Below are 20,950 nucleotides of genomic sequence, written 5' to 3'. Positions count from 1 at the left end.
CTTTGTGGGAATTTACAACTTGTGTTGCTCTGCTGCAAAATTCCTGGCTACTTATACAGCATCATGGATGCATCTCCGGGGGCAAGGTCTGTTCACTGCTTGAAGCAAGATCAATGCAAAACACAGTGGAGGAGGAATTACTGGAAAAGAAATACCGGGTGGATAACAAAATTCTGTATTGCCAGTGCAGACTTCTGATGACAGAAAAGAGAATGGGGCAAAATCTGGCCAGTGTAGGGGAAGTGGCATAACTGTCCCCAAGGAAGCACAAAAACATTCTGGAAAAGCAGAAGCAAGAGTTTTTGTAGGGACTGCATACAGGATCATACATTCAATACTCCCACCCCCATAATGCCCAACTCTGGATTGTTCCTCTTAAAAGCCTGCTAGAGAGGGTCTAGACAAACCAGAATAAGGAACATATTTCTGCCCATGCTCTTTTGACTGGCCATAGTGCTATGCCTAGCACCTGCCAGGATTTAAGCTTATGTTCATAACATTTCAATTACTTGGTGTATCTTTATTCCCTCTCCTCTAATCATAAAAAGGGCTGGTTAGTTTGTCATCTCTCTAAGTCCTGTATCCTACATCGTTCAGAAATTCCATTTGGTCAGGCTCCATTTATACACAATCAGTATTCGTAGGCGACTTATGGAGAGAGACATTTTTAATAATGTGTTTGAGACTTTATATTTGATATTCATAATTTCATACTGTATGCTGATTGGGGCAGGGATCACTTCATCTTTTCTATTTGTCCAGCATGCTGTGCTCAAGAAATAAGTTTTCTCCCGTTGGGATGAAACTGGAGCACATTTTCCCTGCTTCCTTAGATCCTATACACCCTATCTCTCTCCAGACCATTTATTGTGTTAAGTGTTGCAAATGCAAATAAAAAAGCAATGATCGAGATGAAAAACACACTAACCTTTTATTTTTTCCACACAAACCTCATAGGCAAATTTGCAAGAGCGAAATGACCCACCACAGCTGCTGTTAGACTACAAATATATGTTCCCAGTTTTGTTTCCGTTCAGTCCATCCTCCATAACCATGGACTCTATTCACATCCCTGCTTCTCTCAACTTGGAATTTCTCAACGAAGTCTGAAGAAAATGTCTTCAAAGCGGTCCCCCTTCACCAGAGAATTCAAGCAAAAAAAAAAAAAGATCTTTTTAACGTGGACCAAACAAGATTATGGAAGAACCAATACACAGTAATCAGTTAGTGCTAAACTTTATACTATAATAAGAAACTGATCTTGTATGTGATTTTTTTTTTTGTAACTTGCAGCTCAAAATAAGAATACTTGAAATACAGAATTTTTTTACTGCTTGATTTCATGTTGAAATAGTGCAAAGCCCATAGCAGAGTCTCCAACAGACATGAACAGCAAACACTGGAAAGTGGGAGATGGTTAATTTGGTCTTCGTAAGTGGCTATGAAGAAACTCCAGATAAAAATCAAAGTCAAAACACTGTCTTCAGAAAAACGATGGCATTGATAAGGTGGTTTGTACATATTAATGCATTTCAATGCAGAGATACAATTTCACATTTCTTCCTGTTGCTAGTCACTGTATCACAGTGGTCAGTTCAGAAATATAAGTTGCAAAATGTGCAAATAAGTGTTCATCACACAGTTTAAGGTGTCGGTGAAAACAAGCATAGTTTTCAGTCTAAGGTGGATTTTATTTGTCAGGAATTCTGATTTCCTGAGTCACCACTGCTCTCCATCCAATACGCTTTTATCTCTGTGCATACTGCAGAGATGTAGCTAGGGGTGGCCATTTAGACTTTCTCTCACCCACAGAATTGTGGTGATGGCCTCAAATCTTTCTGGTGCAATAATCTAGGAGGTGAGGGGCTGTAGTGTCTCTCCCCACGTCAGTATTGGAAACTTTCATCCTAAAATCCACTCCTGGCTTTACCCTATGCTTATAGGAGTTAAGATACTGCCACATCTAGTGAAGACAAAGATGCTCTACCGGTTTTTAATACCTTACATAATTATGGAGGGCAGTCGCCGTTTCCATGGGCTGACATAACCAGTATCAGAATCCATGTAACAAAATTATACCTACACCCAGGGCCATCCCTCATGTGAGGCCCGGGACATAGGCACCAAGTTTCTGATCTGTCAGGGGGTGCTCCCCTCACCCAGCTCTGACTCAACCCCTTCCCCCATTCCCCGCCTCTTCCCCACCCAGTTCCGCTCTTCTCCCCTCCCCTCGCAGCGCCTCCTGACACAGCAAAATATCTGGTCCACAGTAGGCACTGAGAAGCAAGGACAGGTGCTGATTGGTGGGCAGGAGGCCCTGTGGGGAGAGGGAGGTTCTGGCAGGGGGGCTGCTGCTTGCCTTCTCACACACACCCCCCGCTCACCTCCCCATTTGCCCCCTGACCCTGCTCGCCCTCCTGCCTCACCTCCTCATGTTTTTATGGAAGCGCGGGGCCTCCGATTTGCCATACCCAAGGGATGGCTCTGCCTATACCATTCTATAAATTCTGGCAATCTTCATATGTGTGGATAACTCATGTAAATCCAATCCAGTTCCTGATCCTGCTCACACTGGGTGAAATCGTAGCCCTAATTAAGTCAGTGGAAAAACTCCAATTGACTTCAACAGGGTCAGAATTTTACCCATTGAATTCAATAGCAATACTTCTATTGATCAGTGATGCAGCTTCTGGGCCTAAAGTAACAAAAGGAATACTAGCAATAATTTGTTTAATTCACAGTGTTTTAAAGCAAAAGAGAATGCGTAAGAAATTGAATGACTTAAGTCCATGTCTATACTAGCACTTATGTTGGCAAAACTTTTGTCGCTGAGGGGTGTGAAAAGACCTCCCTGAGTGACATAAATTTTGCCGACATAAGCGCTCATGTGCACAATGCTGTGTTGGCGGGCGATGCTCTCCCGCTGACATAGCTACTGCCACTCACCGAGCTGGTTTTATTATATTGACGGGAGAGCTTTCTCCTGTTGGCATAACACAGCTAAATAAGTGCTCTTACAGCTACACAGCTGTATTGAATCAGCTGTGCCGCTGTAAGCTTGTAAGTGTAGACATGGCCCAACTCAAAAATCCTATAACTAGTATTTTGATAACCCAAAGCACTTATTAACAGAACACAGAAGTCAACAATAATCTTAAATTCCTATCAGAATAATGAATTGAAAACTGTCAAATACAAGAAGTTATCAGATAAAATCATTTGAATTGTAATCCAATAGGACTTTTTGAAATCTTATTAATATAAAAAGTTCCCTATTCCTCACTATTCAGGAATTAAAATGGGTCTGCTATTCCCAAAGCATTTCTTGATCATTCTCAGTACTTGCCAGAATCTATTTAATTCTCAGTAGTCACAGGAAATGCTATCCTTATTAGGAGAAAATGGCATCTAAAGGTAGACAATGCCATATAACAGCAATGATTGTATTACTTTGTGGTGGGGCCTGTTTGCAAATTATGACCTTTTCAGCTCTAAGGTCACAACACTTTTGCAGTTCTAACTTTCCAGGCTGCAAAATGCAATGGGGATATTTGTCACTTGCAAAGGCCCAATCTTTTGCGAATCATGAACACGTAGGCCTGTGCACCTCCCTAATGGTCCTGCCTAAGAAAATCTTGATTCCTTTGCATTTACTGCTATGGTTCTTAAGTGTCTCAGCAGTTCCATGATGACAAAGTGCTTTTGAGAAAAACCTATCTGCATTTTTCAGACTATTTTTAGTTGCTATAAATCATCTCCAAATAGCAAATTTATTATTAGGTATCCAATTATCCCAGAACGTGAGAATCTCTTAGACATACATTACACCCCAAACACAACATACCGTGGTCACCTTTTAGACAAGGAGTGTGTCTTGATTTAGACATTATGTATATAATCTATGTATATACACCTTATAATAGTCCTGTATATGTATATCGCTATAAAAAGCAAACGTTAAATAAGTGCTATTAAGAGTTATATTGGACTACGTCTACAGTAAAAGTACATGCGCTCAAACAAAAGACTATGGTTTAGCATAGCTGTTACCGGTGAAGGATATAATTAAGCCAATTCACAACGAAGGAGGAAACTTTTCCTAGAACCAATGCCCATAATATAGAATAGCAGAACATTTGTTGCCTGTACAGTACCAGCACTACCTCCAAACTACACTCCTTGATCATTTGCATCTATTGCATGTATTCAGTAATGCCTTCACTTTCCTCCCACTTACAGTAGGAATCACACTACGTGTTGGCTGCAGCTCAGAATACCCACTTTCTTGCTCTTCTCAGTGTCAAATACCTGTCTAAAGTAGTATTTTTTATTATAGTTACCTCTTCCTCTACAATATTTCTTCAAAGCATTTGTTAAATTTTTCACTGCATTTTATAATTCAATTAAACCCTATGTTTTTCCTGGAGTGAACCCATCTTCACACTAAACAAAAATAATCTAAAGCAAAACTTAGTCCAGTGAGATGGTTACACAGATGCTATCCTCACAACTCATCTTATGCCAGCAGTTTCCTCTCAGGCTCTTCAGGTCTCTACCTCTCTCTAATGTTGTAAATTATTCACTGTACGACTCCAACAGGATTCACCAAACTTAATGCTTATTAAGCAGACTAAATTAAAGAGAGCTGCAGAATCCTTTTCCACAATGGTCTTGTTACTAATCACAGGTGTAAAATGTGGTTAATGTTCTTCAAAGGGATAATGGTATTTCACTGGGAGCAGTAAGGAACTTAATTTATATGTATTATAAAAAGAATCTCTTACAAACCATTAGTATTGAAATAGATAGGAACTGGGTATTTAATGTTTGATGTGTAATAATTTAACTTATCCACTAAGCTGCATTTGGAAAAGGATTCTGCAGAAAATATCTTTAATGTACATGATCTTTTCTGTTAGCAATTTTTAAAATATCTGGTTTAATTCAGTTGTATTATCACGCTCAAATAGGCCTTTTTCCCTCAAAAACCTGCCATGTCTTTACGTTAAAAAAAAAAAAATACAAAAATGTTCAATGTAAAAGCACGGCTTTTTGAAAACTTCGCTTTTCAGATTTGTTTTTAATAGTGATGACTAAGATGAGCATTTTCCCGCTGTGTGCCTTTAGCTGTTACTAAGATAACTGTGACTTCTCAACGTTTCTCTGAAATAAGTGTTAAACTGTGGGAAAATTTTAATGTGGTATCATAAAGTCTGTAGATTTAGAAGTTCGCTTATAAAGCATTACGTTACACTGAGAAGGTTTTGCAAAAAAGATTTTAATCTCATCACATTTTTTTCCATGCATTGTATTTCTAAGGGTATGATTGGGACTAGCCCCCTAATCTCCAAGGAAATGTATACTGTATGTAATATAAAAATAATCAACACTGACTATAACCATACACTTGACTTCATGCATGCATTCTGTCTTGTGTAGTCTATGTTCAAGACACTTCCACAACATCCAGGACATAACTTCCAAAAGTTTTATTTTAGTATGAAACTGGCTTCAGTTTCTTTTCAGTTGTATTTTTGTAGCCACTCCTGTTGATCTTTCACAGCTACTCTAAATTTACACTAAGCTTGGGGAAAGGAACATCCGCCATCAAAGCTCAAAACTGAATTGTGCAACCCTAGCCTGTGCAAAAAAATCCTCACTCAATTACATCATTGAATCCGCTGGAACTTATCATAAGTGAGCAATGATAGCAAGATTGTATACCTTGATCCTGAAAATATACACACAAATAACTTTGTGAGGCATCCCATTGTAGTCAATAGACTGATTTTCCACACTATTAGCTGTAAGACCAATAATAGTGGAGAATCAAACCCAATCTGACTGATCAATGAGTAAAATTATTCAGATGTGTAAGTGTTCACAAGATTTCACCCTCAATTTGTACAGACCAAGTGTGAATTGCAAAGGGGTTAAGTGACATTAATGATAAAACACTTGTAATACTAGGCCATATTTCTTTCCTACTCAGCCTATTATCTGACTATGTAAACTTATTCTTGTCAGACTAATATTGTTGCGGACAGTGTTGCAGAATTAACATTTCCTAACTGCACTTAAATGTGCCAACATAATTAAAGTATATTGCATGAACCACCACACACTTCCAACCTTATTGAATTACATATAGTACAACCATAACTGAAAATTATTTTCTTTCTGAAATGATAGCAGAGTCCATGTTAAAGTGAAACAATTTGGAAAATATTTTTCCCTTCAAGAGTATAGAATTTATTTTTTAAAAACTGCAAATGTCAGAAAATAGATCCTGAAACAAAACTGAAATTTAAACACTCCAACTCTATCCAAAAATGTGCTACTATACCAGTCCAAGCCCTATTTTTTTGTGTGAAGTTTCATTACCTTAACAAGCAGAAGGTGCAGCTGTTCTGAAGGAGTTTGAATGATATTCAGGGGGGTGAACCCTGAATGTAGATGAAATACTACTGCTGATAAAATATTTTTCCATTTTGAACAAATCTGTAAACTACACCTTTGTTTATAGGAAAATGCTTGTAATAGTTACTGTAATATTCAGCTGTGGATAAAAATTTGTGAAATAAATACTTTTGAATAAATTAAATTGTGACTTTTTGGACAAAACTGAAAATGTAATATTATTTTGCATTTCAACAATAGCTTCCATCTTAAACTCAAAGCACTTTACAAACATTAAAATGATCAATCCTGAAAGCTTTTACTTATGATTATGGGCATCTAAGGGTCTGATCCAAAGCCCAATGAAATTCATGGAAGTGACTTCAATAGGTTTGAGTACTGTACACTACTAACAAACATGTGAAGAACTGCCTGGTACTGAGCCTCAGTACGTCCCTGTAAAATATCATCCTCTAACAGAGGGAGAAAATGAAGCGCAGAGAGATTAAGTGACTTGCCCAAGACACTCAAGTCAGTGCTGGGAATAGAATCCAGGCTCATGACTCTCAGTCCTGCACTTTTAACCACAAAACTCAACCTTCCTCTTCTCTTCCTATCAGAAATTTGGCTGGAAAGGTAACATGAGCCATTTGTGTACTTAGTCATTTGTGTACTTCGTGGTAGTAGGCCTAATTAGATAGCACAGGTGTAGGTCAGGGCAGAATTTGGCCTAGTATAATTAAGAAGGAAGAAGTTACTCACCTTGTGCAGTCCATCCTGCCTGCGCGCACGCCACTCCCCACCTGCCATGAGGCTAGCCAGCATGCACGGGCATTTCTCCTTCAGTTCCTTCTCTACTGTAGAGTCAACAAGTGCAACTCCGAAGTAGAGGGCAGGAGGGAGGGTTGTGGAGCACCCACAGGGACTCGCATCTCAAAGAACATCATTACTCCACAAGGTGAGTTGCAATGTTCCTATTGGAGTGCCAATGTAGGTGACTCCTGAGCAGTACCCACCACTGGAGGCCGGGACTTCGGAGTCGAGTCTGATACAACTGATAGTACAGAGGCCCTGAATTGGGCGTCTGAAGCCAAATCACTCAGAATGGCATAGTGTTCTGCGAAGGTATCTGTAGATGCCCATGTAGCTGCTCCACATATCTCTGATATGGGGATACCCTAAGGGAAGGTGTTTGACTAGGAGACCAACCTTGTGGAATGCGAGAGTACTGAAGGTGGGGATGTTACACCCCCCCCCCCGCCCAAAATTGGTAGCAGAGTTTAATACAGTTAAGACCCACTCGAAGAGCCTTTGAGCTGAGATCACTGCATCTTTTGACCTTTACACAACTGAAAGGAAGAGCCTCGGAGATTTTCGGAAGGCTTTTGTCCTAAGTAGAAGGCCAAAGCTCTCCACACACCGAGTGTATGGAAGATGATCTCTCTGTTATCCGTATGAGGATTTGGATAGAATGTTGGGCGTTGAATGAGTTGATTCATGTGAAATGCAGAAGTTATTTTGAGAGTGAACTTCGGGTGCAGTCTGAGTGTGACCTTGTCCAGGAAGAACACCGTAAAATGGAATGTGCCTCAAAGCTGCTATCTCCCTTATCCTTCTGGCAGAAGTGATGGCGATGAGGAACGCTGTCTTCCTGGAAAGGTGAGTTAACAAGCAAGTGGCCATGGGTTCAAACGGTGGTCTATTCAGGCGCTTTAAAACTATGTTGAAGTCCCATTGCAGAATGAGGGTCTGGGGTTGTGGGAAGAGGTTTGCTATACCTTTTAGAAACCTCTTCATAGCTGGGTGAGAGAAGATTGAATAGCCTTCTACCTTCTGGCTACAATTGCTGTCAAGTGAACCTTCAGCGAGCTAATAGATCGACCCAATTTCTTTAGGGATAACCGATAGTCCAGGATCACCAGTAAGGTGGCTGAATTAGGGGTGATATCCTTGGGTTGGCAGCATATCTGGAATCTCTACCGTTTTCTACAGGTAGGTGTGACAAGTAACACACTTCCTACGGTGCAATAGTACTTCCTATACCACCTCCGAGCAGGATGCCTCTGTGTGCTGGAACCATGAAGGAGCCCCGCTTTGAGGTGCAGGACCCATGGACTGTGGTGAAGGGTGTGACCCTTGTTTTGTGACAGGAGGTAGGGACTGATTGGTAGGGTCACTGGTGAACAGAAGGCCAGCTGAAACAGGTAACGGTACCATGTCTGACTGGGCCAGGTAGGGGCAATCAGAATGGTATTTGCTTTTTCCCTTTTTCTCTTCAACAAGACCTCGCTACAGGGATTCACAGACCTCTTGTTACCAGTCGTTAGTGACTGGCTCGTTTCCTTAGAATCACCTGCCTCGACATAGAAGTTTGCAGTGATATCTCACTCCAGGACTCTGGAGGTTGAAGGGCCAACTCTATAAGCAGGAATTTTGGCCTTAACTCTCTCTCCTTCCTGGACCTGGATTTTAGCTGCTGGCATCAACCACATCTTTGTCGATTGTGCTTCTCCCTAAGGCAGCAAATACACTGCTAGCATTCGCCCATTACTGGGATGGAATCTTTGCAGCTAAGACACTTTTTGAAGCCTGGGGAGCCAAGATACCCTTATGACTTGTCCATTGTGGGGGCGGTAGGCGAGACCTTATTGTTGTTTTTCTTTTTTCTTTTTTTAGGCATACTCAACTAAAAACAAATGAGTACTAAAAGAAAGGGGCTTCACATGAGCAAAAAAAAATTGCAAAAGTATCAGGAGTTAATGTTCTGTGCTTGAGAAGTAACTGAGGGAGAAATGCCCACGCATGCTGGCTAGACTTGTGGCAGGCGAGGAGCCGAGTGTGCTGCTAGGATGGACTAATATTGAAATTATCCGATTGACAGTGCAGGGGCGTGTGCACACCTATAGTAGAGCACCAATAGGGACACTACTTGAAGAAAAATACATTCCCAGGTGGAATTACTCTGTACATGCATAAGAGCAAATTTAAAAATACAGGTACTGGACAGATTAGATGAAGTGAAAGGGGGAAGGACTAGACCAGAGGTTCCCAAACTATGGTCTGTGGTGCTTTGCAGGTGTTCTAAAGAGCGTGCCTGATCAAATAGTGCTGTCACTTCTCCTTGTGTTGTTCTGACAGAAACTGAAATGATGAGCAAAGGAAATTTTTTCCCCCGCAAGGGACAAACCACATGTTGCTCGAAAGACAGCTGAAAAACACATCAGTACTTTCCTGATATGACTTTTATATAATCAATTGATGCGGCTGCCATGGAGATCATGCATCGGAGAGTGTCTGAGACAATGTGTATGTTAAAATATGATCCATTATTAGAACTTCGGGAACACGAGCCCATGACAACTGAAAATGATGTCCAGTCTGAGCTAGAACACATGGAAATACATACCTACATATTTTGCACCCGTATCGTCACTTGGGAAGCCACTGACCGTTTTCAAGAGCCATTCCACTACTAACTTTGATCTCTGGAAAGCAGAGCTTACTATGTCCACTCTTGAGAGTGTCTGTTAAACTGCAATAAGAATTAAACCCGCCACACTCCTTACTGAAATTCTACGAATATTCCTTAGAAAAATAGGTACTAGCACTCTTATTAGGCTTATGGATGACTCTGAGGACAGACACTATAATCATCAACTTTGGACCTTTTAAAGCAGGAAACCCTTGGGAGGGGTAAAGCCATTACTAGTGCCACTGTTTAGATAATCTTTGTACTCTCCAGATTATTGTATTTGCTTTTCAACTAGTAAATTATGCAGTTTATCAGACAAAACCCTTCCTGAAAGGAGTGCAAGAAAAAGGAGCTCTTTTCCATTTTCACATGACAAGAATGGCACTCTGAACCATATTGGCAAAGTACTTGACCCGCTAAAATATTATTTTGAATTAAACTGTGAGGATCCCTTATTCTTAAAAAATTATTCAGGCCATGTGAAGTATAAGGAGTTAAACAAAATTCTCATTTGCCCCTCTGTTCAGAATCATTCTTGCTAAAACAGACATCCTCTTTTCAAATTTGGAGCACTGATTTGCCACTGGACCTAAGACCTAGTTTGATCTAGCCTCCAAATCGTTGCAGAAAGCCTAAAGAAACCTGCTTTACGCAGGTGCTCTTTGCAAGAGTTGAGAGGAAAACACCCTGTCAATCTGCAAACAGACGTTGCACAGCTAGCTGTCTTGGTAGCCAATAGGCTCTAATAGCAGCTGTTGTCCTACACTTCCCATTCACAGGCACTGGGATATGGCCAGTGTTCTATGGAGTCACAAGCCATGATCTATCTCTTGTCCAAGACCTAAAACCCATGAGCCATGGAATCACAGTGGTGGTTCTTCATGTAGGACCTTTTACACTGAGAATATGGACAGGATCTGGCTCAAAGGGAGTAAACACTGTTTTTCTCTTCTGTAGTGACGTAAGATGTACCCAACTATAGTGTGTGTACGAACTTAGGACCAGATTTTCAAAGGTGCCTAAAGATGTAGATATGTACCATTGAAATGAATGGAAGTTAGGCCCCTAATTTGCTTAGGTGTTCTTAAAAATCCCACTAGGATGGCATCTTTTAGCATGTACCACATTCATTTCCTATGCATCCTGTCCAGCTCAGATTATTGTTCCTCATCAAGACAGATCATTAATCTGAATTTTAAATCCAAGCTCTCCCAGAATTTGAGGCTATACAAAGCTGAGGGTTGGTCCAAAATAGAGATTAAGGTCAGCTACTGAATTAGGCTACTGATCCGAACTTACCCAAAAGTTCAGAAATATTTGGAGCTGAGGTGTGGGTTCACGCCCAGCTCTAGTTCCTGGAAAAAGTGATCTGCATGCATGCTGCGTGGGGCTTATATGATTAGTAGAACATCCACAGTTAGGGTAGGTAGGATAAATATTTGGAAGGAAAATAAAACTTCATGTTTCAGGACATAAAACAATCTCATAGCGTTTCAAAGAAAAAACTTCCCCTATGAGTACGTTTCATACTTGTCCTTTGGGAATCATAGAATATCAGGATTGGAAGGGACCTCAGGAGATCATCTAGGAAGAAGCTCTGTGTAAAGAAGCCCTGTTTTGTGAAGGTCTCCCACCATTGCTCATACCTGTTAAAAGTCCCACTAGTATTAGCAACATAAAGAACCCCACCCTAGATGAGCCACCAGCTGCCCCAATCATTTAAAGCACCAAAGGATCTGACTCTGCTCACGTCAGGTCTAATCAGAACACTTGAATGTTGTGGATCCCCAGACAAGCTTGCTTTCTCCCCACACATCAGATGACTACTCCCACAGGTTGTGCTTCTCTTCACAGCCTTACAGTCCAGCTTCCCCCCTCTTCCCCCCCCGCCCCCCCCGCTAACCTTCCCACCTTGTCCAATCACTAGTTCAGGTCTGTACCTCAGCCTTTAGTGCGCTGTATATTAGATTTCCCCCTGCTCTGACTCCAGATATGCCAGCTCTTGCAAAATGATCGGAAGAGTCATGATTTCTCAGTAAAATTAAACCTCTCTCATGATCACACAATAGAAATCTCAAATGTCAGGATTTTTTTTCAGCCACCACACACATGTGTTTCCAGTCAAACAGGAGTTACCCAACCCTAAACAAAGCAAAGAGGTTTCTCCACCAGCTGTTAATTCCAAAGTACTCTGAAAGACGATGAGAATTCAGTTACATACCAGATAAACAAAGCTATTAAGCTAACAAGAGACCTCATAGCTACATCCCAGCAGGGCAGAGAAACTTCACAGAAGTCGGGAGGGCCAACCCTCAAATAAGCAATTGAATCAACTGGAGAAAATCCTGACATTTGAGAGTTCTAAAAGTGAGGCTTAATTTTATTCAGAAAATCCTGTCCACCACCCCAGGTGTGGCCAACACTCCAGGGGTGAGCCCGAGGTGGCTGCTCCTCTGCCAGCTTGGGAATGGGAGATGGAACCCCACTGCACCCCTCAAGGCCTGGGGAGGTGAGGAACCCTAAGGAGCAGAGATGAGGCTGGGGGCTAAAGTGAGGAGGGTGAGGGGGCTATATTGATTGTGGGTTCTGAGCAGGTGGAGTGAACGCGGTGAGGGTGAACTGAGGACAGTGGAGATGGATATGGTATTTGGGCTGAACTGATGGAGTGGTGAGTATGGGGGTGGGGGAGCTGAGTTGAGGGGGGTTGGTGGGGAGAGAACGGATGCGGGGACTGGAAGACAGGACTGATTGCTCGGCAGGAAAAGGGCAGTTATGGGAGTGAGAGCTCCTGCAGCAGGGGCCAAAAATCACTTTATCCAGTACATGTGGGAGAGTGGTCAACACTGTCACATGCACACACACTGGGGATGGGCAGGGGGAGTCTAAAAAACACAATTTTTTTTAATGTCATGATTTTGGGGCCAATCTCATGATTTTTGATCTCCTGAAGTTGGCAATATTGTAACTTCTTCATTCACTCCTCGTCCTCACCTCCTGCTCCAGCCCTTATGTTTAGCAGGCACCAACAGGACCATTAAATGTCGGAATTACATAAGCTGCTTTATCCCTCTTCCCTCAGATTGTGCCACATCCGGGGACTGGGGTTTCATCTTGTCCCTGTGGCACCTCCTACCACCACTCGTAATTGTGGCTATGGGCCTGAAGCCACCTTGAGCCTGAGTGCTTGCCACTACCTATAATCACAGCTGCTGGAGCCCTCTATTGCTTCCAGTCTTTGACTACCTTTGATAATCAGGGTCCAGATGCCCTAAGGGGAGAACAGGGGGTCTGAACCCCAAATAATAAGGAATTGAATCAACTGGCTATATACAATGATATTGTGTATAAATATATATGAAGCAAGGTCTTTTATGAACGCTGGTAATGTTCTGAACTTGATGTTCATGAGGAGATATGTAGACAGGCTATGGTTATGAATGTACAGATGTATATATGAATAGAACATTGTAATTGTAACTAGGCTGCAACTACAGCATCACCTCCCAACAGGCGGTCAAGTAATCAGGCAAGGAGGGTCAACTCCCAGGCTAGTTGTTTACACACAACTAACTGCACTACCTAGGGAAAGACAATAGTGGACCACAGAAACTGAAAAGAAAACCCCCTGGATCCTATCACAGCATGTGATGTACCTCACCCCACTGTACTAAATCCCCAAATATCAACAATGTGGGTGAAACCAGCAATCATTATGGTCTCCAGTGAACTCTCAGAAAAATGATAAAAGACAAAAACAGCGTATCACTGTAGACCAGGGGTCTCAAACACCATTTCGGGGAAGGGGTTGGAATGGGGGCAGGGCAGGGCCTCATGGAAGGGGTGGAGTGGGGGCAGTGGGGGGGCGTGGTCAGTGGTGCGGCCCTCGGGCCAATGTATTAGTCCTCATGTGGCTCTCGTGGTCATTTGAGACCCCTGCTTTAGACGAACACTTTTCACAAAATGATCACTCCATATCTGACCTCTCAGTCCTCATTCTCAAAGGAAATCTGCACAAAACCTGCAGAATATCTTCAAAAGACAAGCCGAGAGCTTAAACGTATAACTTTGCTAAACACTAAAAATCATGATCTTAATAAAGACATCAGATTTATGGCTTTTTACAACAATCTCGAATCAAGGGCACCAGAGTCCTCCCATAAGTGGAGGACCCAGGGGCCTGCATCCCCCCCGAGGCCTTGCCCGTGACCAAGCTGGAGAGGGGGCAAAGAGCCTGCCCCTGACCCCTGCCCGGATGGTGACCGAAAGCAGCCCCCTGCCTGCCTCCCAGGCTTCATGCTTGGCCAAGGGCAGGTGGAGGGTCCGCCACAGCTCCCCCACACAGCTGCCTAGGCTCCCCAGCTGGGCTCCCTGCTGGCCTGGCCATGGGGAAGGGAAAGGGGCGGGGTCTGACCAGGTGAAAAGTGGATGGGCCAGGATCCCCACTTTCAAAAAGTGGAAGGGCCCTGGCCCCCTGGTTCTGGTGCCTCTGTCTCTAACTCCCTAATCCCCCTTGTTTTTGTCCTACAACTGCGGAGATGTTAACTGGGCACTTAACCTTGTACGGAGACTCTGATGCTAAACAATCTACTCCACCTTCTATTTAAATGTGATACTCTGAGGTACGATCTACACTACCAACCTATATCGGTATAACTACATCGCTCAAAAGTGTGAAAAATCCACACTCCTGAGCGACCTATTTAGACCTACCTACCCCACCCGTGTCGACAGCATTATATTAATGGGAGAAGACATAGCTACTGCCTCTTGGGAAAGTGGATTAACTAAACAGATGAGAGAGCTCTCTCCCATCAGTTTAGAGCAGCAGTTCTCAAACTGTGGGTTGGGACCCCAAAGTGGGTCACAATCCTGTTCTAATGGGGTCGCCAGGGCTGGCATTAGACTTGCTGGGGCCAGAGCTGAAGCCCAAGCCCCACCTCTTGGGGCCAAAGCCAAAGCATGAGGGCCTCAGCCCTGGGTGGTGGGGCTCAGGTTACAGGCCCCCTGCTTGTGACTGAAGCCCTTGGGCTTTGCCCCTCCCTCTCCCCCGCCTGGAGCAATAGGGCTTCGGCTTTGCCCCTCTTCTCCCCCTCCCCCCATCTGGAGTGGTGGGGCTCAGACGGGCTGAGGCTTCAGTCCTCCCTCCTGGGGTCATGTAATGATTTTTGTTGTCAGAAGGGGGTCGCAGTGCAATTACATTTGAGAACCCCTGGTTTAGAGTGTCTTCATTAAAGCTGCGCACTACAGTGGCACAGCTTCACTGTTTCTGGCCAATGGGAGCTGTGGGAAGCAGTGGCTACCACGTCCCTCGACCTGCGCTGCTCCCCGCAGCTCCCATTGGCCAGAAACGGCAAACGCAGCCAATGGGAGCTGTGGTGTTCCGTGCCTGTGGACGCTCTAGATAAAGAAACCGGCCCAGCCTGCCCAGCTTTACCCTGACAGGCCGGGTGTCAGAGGTTGCCAACCCCTGCTGTAGCAGTTTAAGTGTAGACAGAGTCTAAGAAAACACGAGTCTTGGAATCAGGCAGCAACAGAGACACATAAATGAATAAATAAATAAATAAGCAGGTACAGTATGACGTTAAACGTAAACTACTAAAAAAAGGGGGGGGGGTTAAAAAAAGAAAAAAATTTGACAAAGTAAAGAAACTGTTTTTGTGCTTGTTCCATTTAAATTAAGATGGTTAAAATATGCATTTTTTTCTGCATAGTAAAGTTTCAAAGCTGTGTTAAGGTTCAGTTCTAAACTTTTGAAAGAACAATAACATTTCGTCCATAATTACAAACATTTCAGAGTTATGAACAACCTCCATTTCCAAGGTGTTTGTAACTCTTAGAGTCTACTGTACCCACTCTGGCATATAGAGGTCTGTAAAATGCTTTGAGATGACTGGGTGAAAGGTTCAAAGGATGAGGCTATTTATAATCAATTTAAACTGCATCCCTTTTGAGATTAGTTATAGCATCAGTATACTGTGACATTTTGGGGATCCCCCAGAGCAGTAAGGGATTCTGTCACTGCCTGCCTTATAACTTTGGGTACCAAAATGCTATGCTGCTATGGCTCAAAGCTTGACACCAGTAGCCAGTCTACAATAATAAAGCTTTCAACGTTGGCTTCCACGCACCTAGTTACTCCTTACAGCGTGACCCCACTAGCCCTTCTGGTCCCAAGTCCCCTTAAATCCACCTCCCTGAATTTTTAACTACCAGTCAGACTTTCCCCCTCTGGTTTTTCACCCCGGAAAATGAGTGAAACCTGCCCACAATCATCAGTTGACTTTGACACACACACACTTCACACACAGTTTGCACAACAGAGACCTAGCTGGGGTAAAAGTAAACAAAAAGTTTATTTAATAGAAAAAATGATAAATTCAAAGATAAAATAGTAAAGAAAAGCAAACACAAATAGATTACACAGAAGATAAATAAAGATGCAATCTCAGACTTTACACTTCAATATTAGCTAAGTTCCCTTTTCTAAAACAAGTTATCTGTTGCCTCTGAACAGTTTTCCTAGAGGGGATCCAGCCTTCCACATACAGCACCCTGCTTAGATGTTGTTCCTCATAGCTCTTCCAGATAACATTCACTTCAAACCTCTTCCCTTTAAACAGCCTACAGGGTTTGCAGGGTATTTTTCCCCCTCTCTCAAGCTACAGGTACAGTGAAGCACTTACAGCTGCATCACTGTAGACTTGTGGAGGAGATGCTCTAAGCCGACCATCAGTTTAAGAAGTCCTGCCTCTGCGAGAGGTGGTAGCTATGTCAGGGGGAGAAGCTCTCCCCCTGTATACCAGCTGTCCTGGTATATAGCTCTCCTGTGTATACCAGCACTTGGGTCAGTATAATTTACATTGCTCAGGGGTGTGGATTATTTATATCCCAGAGCAACGTAAATTATACTGAAGTTACCTATAGCGTGGACAGGGTCTTAGACTATGGTAATTCATGGTTATGCAGAGCAGTGGCAACTCCCTCCTTTTTTAGGGTATGTCTCCACTTAAAATGCTACAGTGTAGACTCTACATATGCTGATGGGAGGGGTTCTCCTGTCAGAATAGTTAATCCACCTCCCCGTGAGGTGGCAGCTAGCTTGATGGAAGAATTCTTCCATTGACCTAGTGTTGTCTACATAGGGAGATAGGTCAACATAGCTAAATCTCTCAGGGGTGTAGATTTTTCACACCCCTGAGAGAGTTAGTTATACCGAGATAAATTCCTAGTGTAGACCAGTCCTTAGTTTCCCAAAACAGGGGTTTTCTTTTCAGTTTCCCTCTCTTTCCATTAACTAATGGTCCACCATTGCTTTTCCCTAAGTTGTACAATGCTAGGTGCTTACAGTTAGTTTCGTGTAAACAACTATCCTGAAAGGTGACCCTCTCTGCCTGATTACTTCACCCTCCTGTTGTGAAGTGATGCTGTAATTGCACCCTAGTTTCATTTACAATGTTCCACACATATATACATGCATACATTCATAGCCAGCCTGTATGTACATATCTCCTAATGTTTATCAAGTTTAGAACATTACAAGCTTTCATAAAAGACCTTACTTCACATATTTCCATTGTATGTAACCTGTCAATTCAATTGCTTATTCTTTGGGGTTCAGACCCTCTGTTCTCCTCTAGATATATCTTGACCCTGATTGTCACACACCCCCTCATGACTTTGATGCTGGAGTTTTGGCCACTGGCCATGACGTAAGCTTCACCTGTGTCCTCCCTTTTCTAGACAGTGTCGGCTATCTCCAGCCCATCAATATGTTTAATCTCCATATCATACTGCAAAGCTATGCTCCAGCATAGCAATCTGGAGTTGGTTCCTTTTGTTCTATGTAGCTATTCCAGTGGCGCATGGTCTGTTAATACCCTTAACTGCCTATTTGAACAGGTAGGTTCTGAGGGCTCATCTACACCTGAAATGCTCCAGCACTTCAGTGCTGACACCACCTACGCTGTTGGCGTAGGTAATCCACCTCCCTGAGCTGCTGTGGCTAGGTCAATGGAAGAATTCTTCAGTCAAGCTAATCATGTCTAGGTGGGGACTTAAATCGGCTTAACTATGCCACTCAGGGCTGTGGATTTTTCACACCTGTGAGTGACAGTTATGCCAACCTAATTTGACCAGAACTGAGTTATTTCACAGCCCATAACTCCTTATCTATTATGACAGGTTTCAGAGTAACAGCCGTGTTAGTCTGTATTCGCAAAAAGAAAAGGAGTACTTGTGGCACCTTAGAGACTAACCAATTTATTTGAGCATAAGCTTTCTTATGTTCAAATAAATTGGTTAGTCTCTAAGGTGCCACAAGTACTCCTTTTCTTATCTATTATGATGGTTCCATGGGAGACAGTTTTTTGCTCAGCAATACAATGGGGTGTTTCTTGTTGTCCTCCCCAGTCTGAATTAGTATAGCTGTGAGACCTTTGTTGAATGCATCAATGCACACTTCAAACATTTTCTTAAAATCTGGATTGGCCAAGATGGGGGTGTCTGATAAAATTTGTTTCAGTGTATCAAAACCCTTTTGACAGGAGTCTGACCAAACCACGTTTTCTGGTTTTGTTTTCCGGCAAAGACTCATGATAGGAGCAACAATGTCACTGAAACCTCCTACAGCTTTTCAATAATAGTTAACCAGACTTATAAAAGATTTAATTTGTTTCTTAGTTTTGGGGACAAGCCAATTTACAATAGCTTTCTGCTTTCAGGGGATATGGGTAGACTTGGCCTCTGCCCATCTAATGATGATGCAGGTATCGGATCTTTGCTGCCTCTATCGTATATTTTGACAGCTTGACTATGCGGCCTGCCTCCCTCCCTGAGGCTTTTCAATATCTTCCCCATATGTGTTTTGTGTTCCTCCCACGTACTGCTCAATATACCAATATTGTCTATGTATCTGAGAGCAGTGTCCTGGAATGTGACTCCTGCTTTAATTCATTCAGAGGACAGTACCTTAAACTCAAAAAGTCCAAAATTAGTAATGAATGCAGACTTTTTTTGTGACACTGTTTCCAAGGGAATTTGCCAGTTGTCCCTTGGTTAAATCTAAAGTAGTTGAATGTTTAGTTATGCTACGTCTATCTAACATATCATCTACATGAGACACAGGGCAAGCATCTGGGAGTGTAACCACATCCAGGGTTTGTGTACGCTTCAAATGCTGCAGTAGTGCAGCTGCCCTGCTGTAGTGTTCAGTGAAGACACTCCTTCCTACGCTAGTCTAGTGCACCTCCCCGAGAGTCGGTAGCTAGGTTGGTGGGAAAATTCTCGGTGGTGCTGTCTTCACCAGAGTTAGATTGGTTTAACTGTGTCGCTTAGGGGTATGGATTTTTCACACTGCTGCATGGACCAGGCCTAAATTTTCTATAATCTACATAAAACTGTACTGTATGGTTGTTCTTTGAGACTAGAACAATTGGAGAAGCCCAGGGGCTGTCTGAGGGCAGACCTACACTAAAATCCACACCCAAGAGAGGTAGCTACGCCAACCTAACTCCTGGAGTAGACAGTGCTCGGTGGAAGGAAGAATTCTTCTGTCGACCTATATGCTGCCTTTCAGGGAGGTGGATTACTTACACTGACGAGAGCTGACAGGAGAAACCATACTGCTGATGTAGGTAGTGTCTACAGTGAAGCACTACAGGGGTGTAGCGTTTCAAGTGTGGACAAGCCCTAAGTCCAGGAGAGGTGATACTTTGTGGTCCTCATCTACTTTGTGGTCCTCATCTGCATAGCATATCATGTTTACTATAGCCCCTTTGTTATTGTAAGCTTTCAATCTGTTAATATATACAGTCTGGAGAAAGCCCTGGCCATAGGCTTTCTGTACCTGGTAAGTGTTTCTGTTGCTGCCTGATTGTGTACTTTCAGTTCCAAATGAGGTGTGTGATTGACTGGTCAGTTCATAACTCTGGTGTTCGTAACTCTGAGCTTCTACTGTAAGCATCATAAGTCCCATTTTACAGATAGGGAAACTGAGACACAGATCTTGTGATCTGATCAAGGTCAAAGATGAAGTCAACAGCAGAGCCAGAAACAGAATCCAAGAACTGCTGATTCCCGATCCCTTACTTTATTCTCTAAGCACAGATTCATTACAGAGGTATCCTAATATATTATTGTAATGTGTATCAGAAATTAGCTCTATAAATCCTGATCCTGCAAAAGACACAAATGAGGTTCTGTGCAGGGGCCACCCATGCAGCTCCAGCTTCAGAATCACGACATATGTTATTGTTCTGGTCTCAGCTGCCTTTCTCAGCACAAATCTCATCAAGTAGTTCTGCAGAACTCAGATTGCGCAGTGGGCTAATCATCACAGACCAGGGTTTAGTGAGCTCCACACTTTTTCTTTCCTGCCATCTTCGTGCAAGATGTTCCCACCTGTCATTCTCCGAGTCACATTAGAACTAGGAGTAGATTTTTATCGGTAAATGTTGGTGAATGTCAATTTCACTGTACAAGCACAAACCACTTAAAATATTTCCATCTATGGTTATCTAAATTTACAGATAGACAAAGTAAAACATGCTGCTTGAGAACTCAGTTGGATTTAAGGATATTTACTTTGTATATTTTGATATGTGATGTCAACAATTTGTGTTTTAACAGATATAAAGCTTTAACTTTTTTAAATATAGTCTACTGTAATTAAATAATTGTCTGCCTTCCCCCACCCCCCAAACTTTCTGCAACTGTGAAAATTTAAATTGTGTAAATTAGGGGGTAGGAGAAATTCTTAAAACCTGTAATTTTGATCTACTGAGAAAATTAAAGCAATAAAAATAAAGAATGCTTAACAGTAAATAAACACTGATATTATCCATCAAAGTTATGAAAAAAGAATCTAATTCTGACAAGCCTAATTTTCTCTCACTACAGAAATCTTCTAACAGAAGTTTCTACACAATAAAAACTTTATTTTAAAACAACCACCATATAATGTCATACATGTGTATTTTAAAACATTTACCTGTCTATTTCTAGCTTTGAAGAACAAAAGCCTCCTCCCAATGGGGTGCAGTGCTGAATAATAGGAGCAACAGAGGACGAAATCACAAGTTT

The 20,950-nt window shown here is 42.4% G+C and overlaps 2 protein-coding genes across 2 annotated transcripts in view; both read left to right on the top strand.

Moving 5' to 3' along the window:
* Window positions 1-1,135, top strand: part of MYO5B (myosin VB) — a 363,824-nt gene extending 362,689 nt beyond the window's left edge. Inside the window, exon 39 of the mRNA XM_084628998.1 lies at window positions 958-1,135. Within this exon, the coding sequence (XP_084485124.1) occupies window positions 958-1,110 (153 nt within the window). The 3' untranslated portion in view covers window positions 1,111-1,135. The remainder of the gene's footprint in view (window positions 1-957) is intronic.
* The window catches only part of LOC311520972 (large ribosomal subunit protein uL22), a 316,080-nt gene that overhangs the window by 29,104 nt on the left and 266,026 nt on the right, over window positions 1-20,950 (top strand). The gene's annotated exons all lie outside the window — the stretch shown is intronic.

This window comes from Lepidochelys olivacea (assembly GCF_965140295.1).
Source record: "Lepidochelys olivacea isolate rLepOli2 genome assembly, chromosome: 5".
NCBI lineage: Eukaryota > Metazoa > Chordata > Testudines > Cheloniidae > Lepidochelys > Lepidochelys olivacea.
Note: the sequence above shows the minus strand (reverse complement) of the source record. Positions and strands in the feature narration are given on the sequence as shown.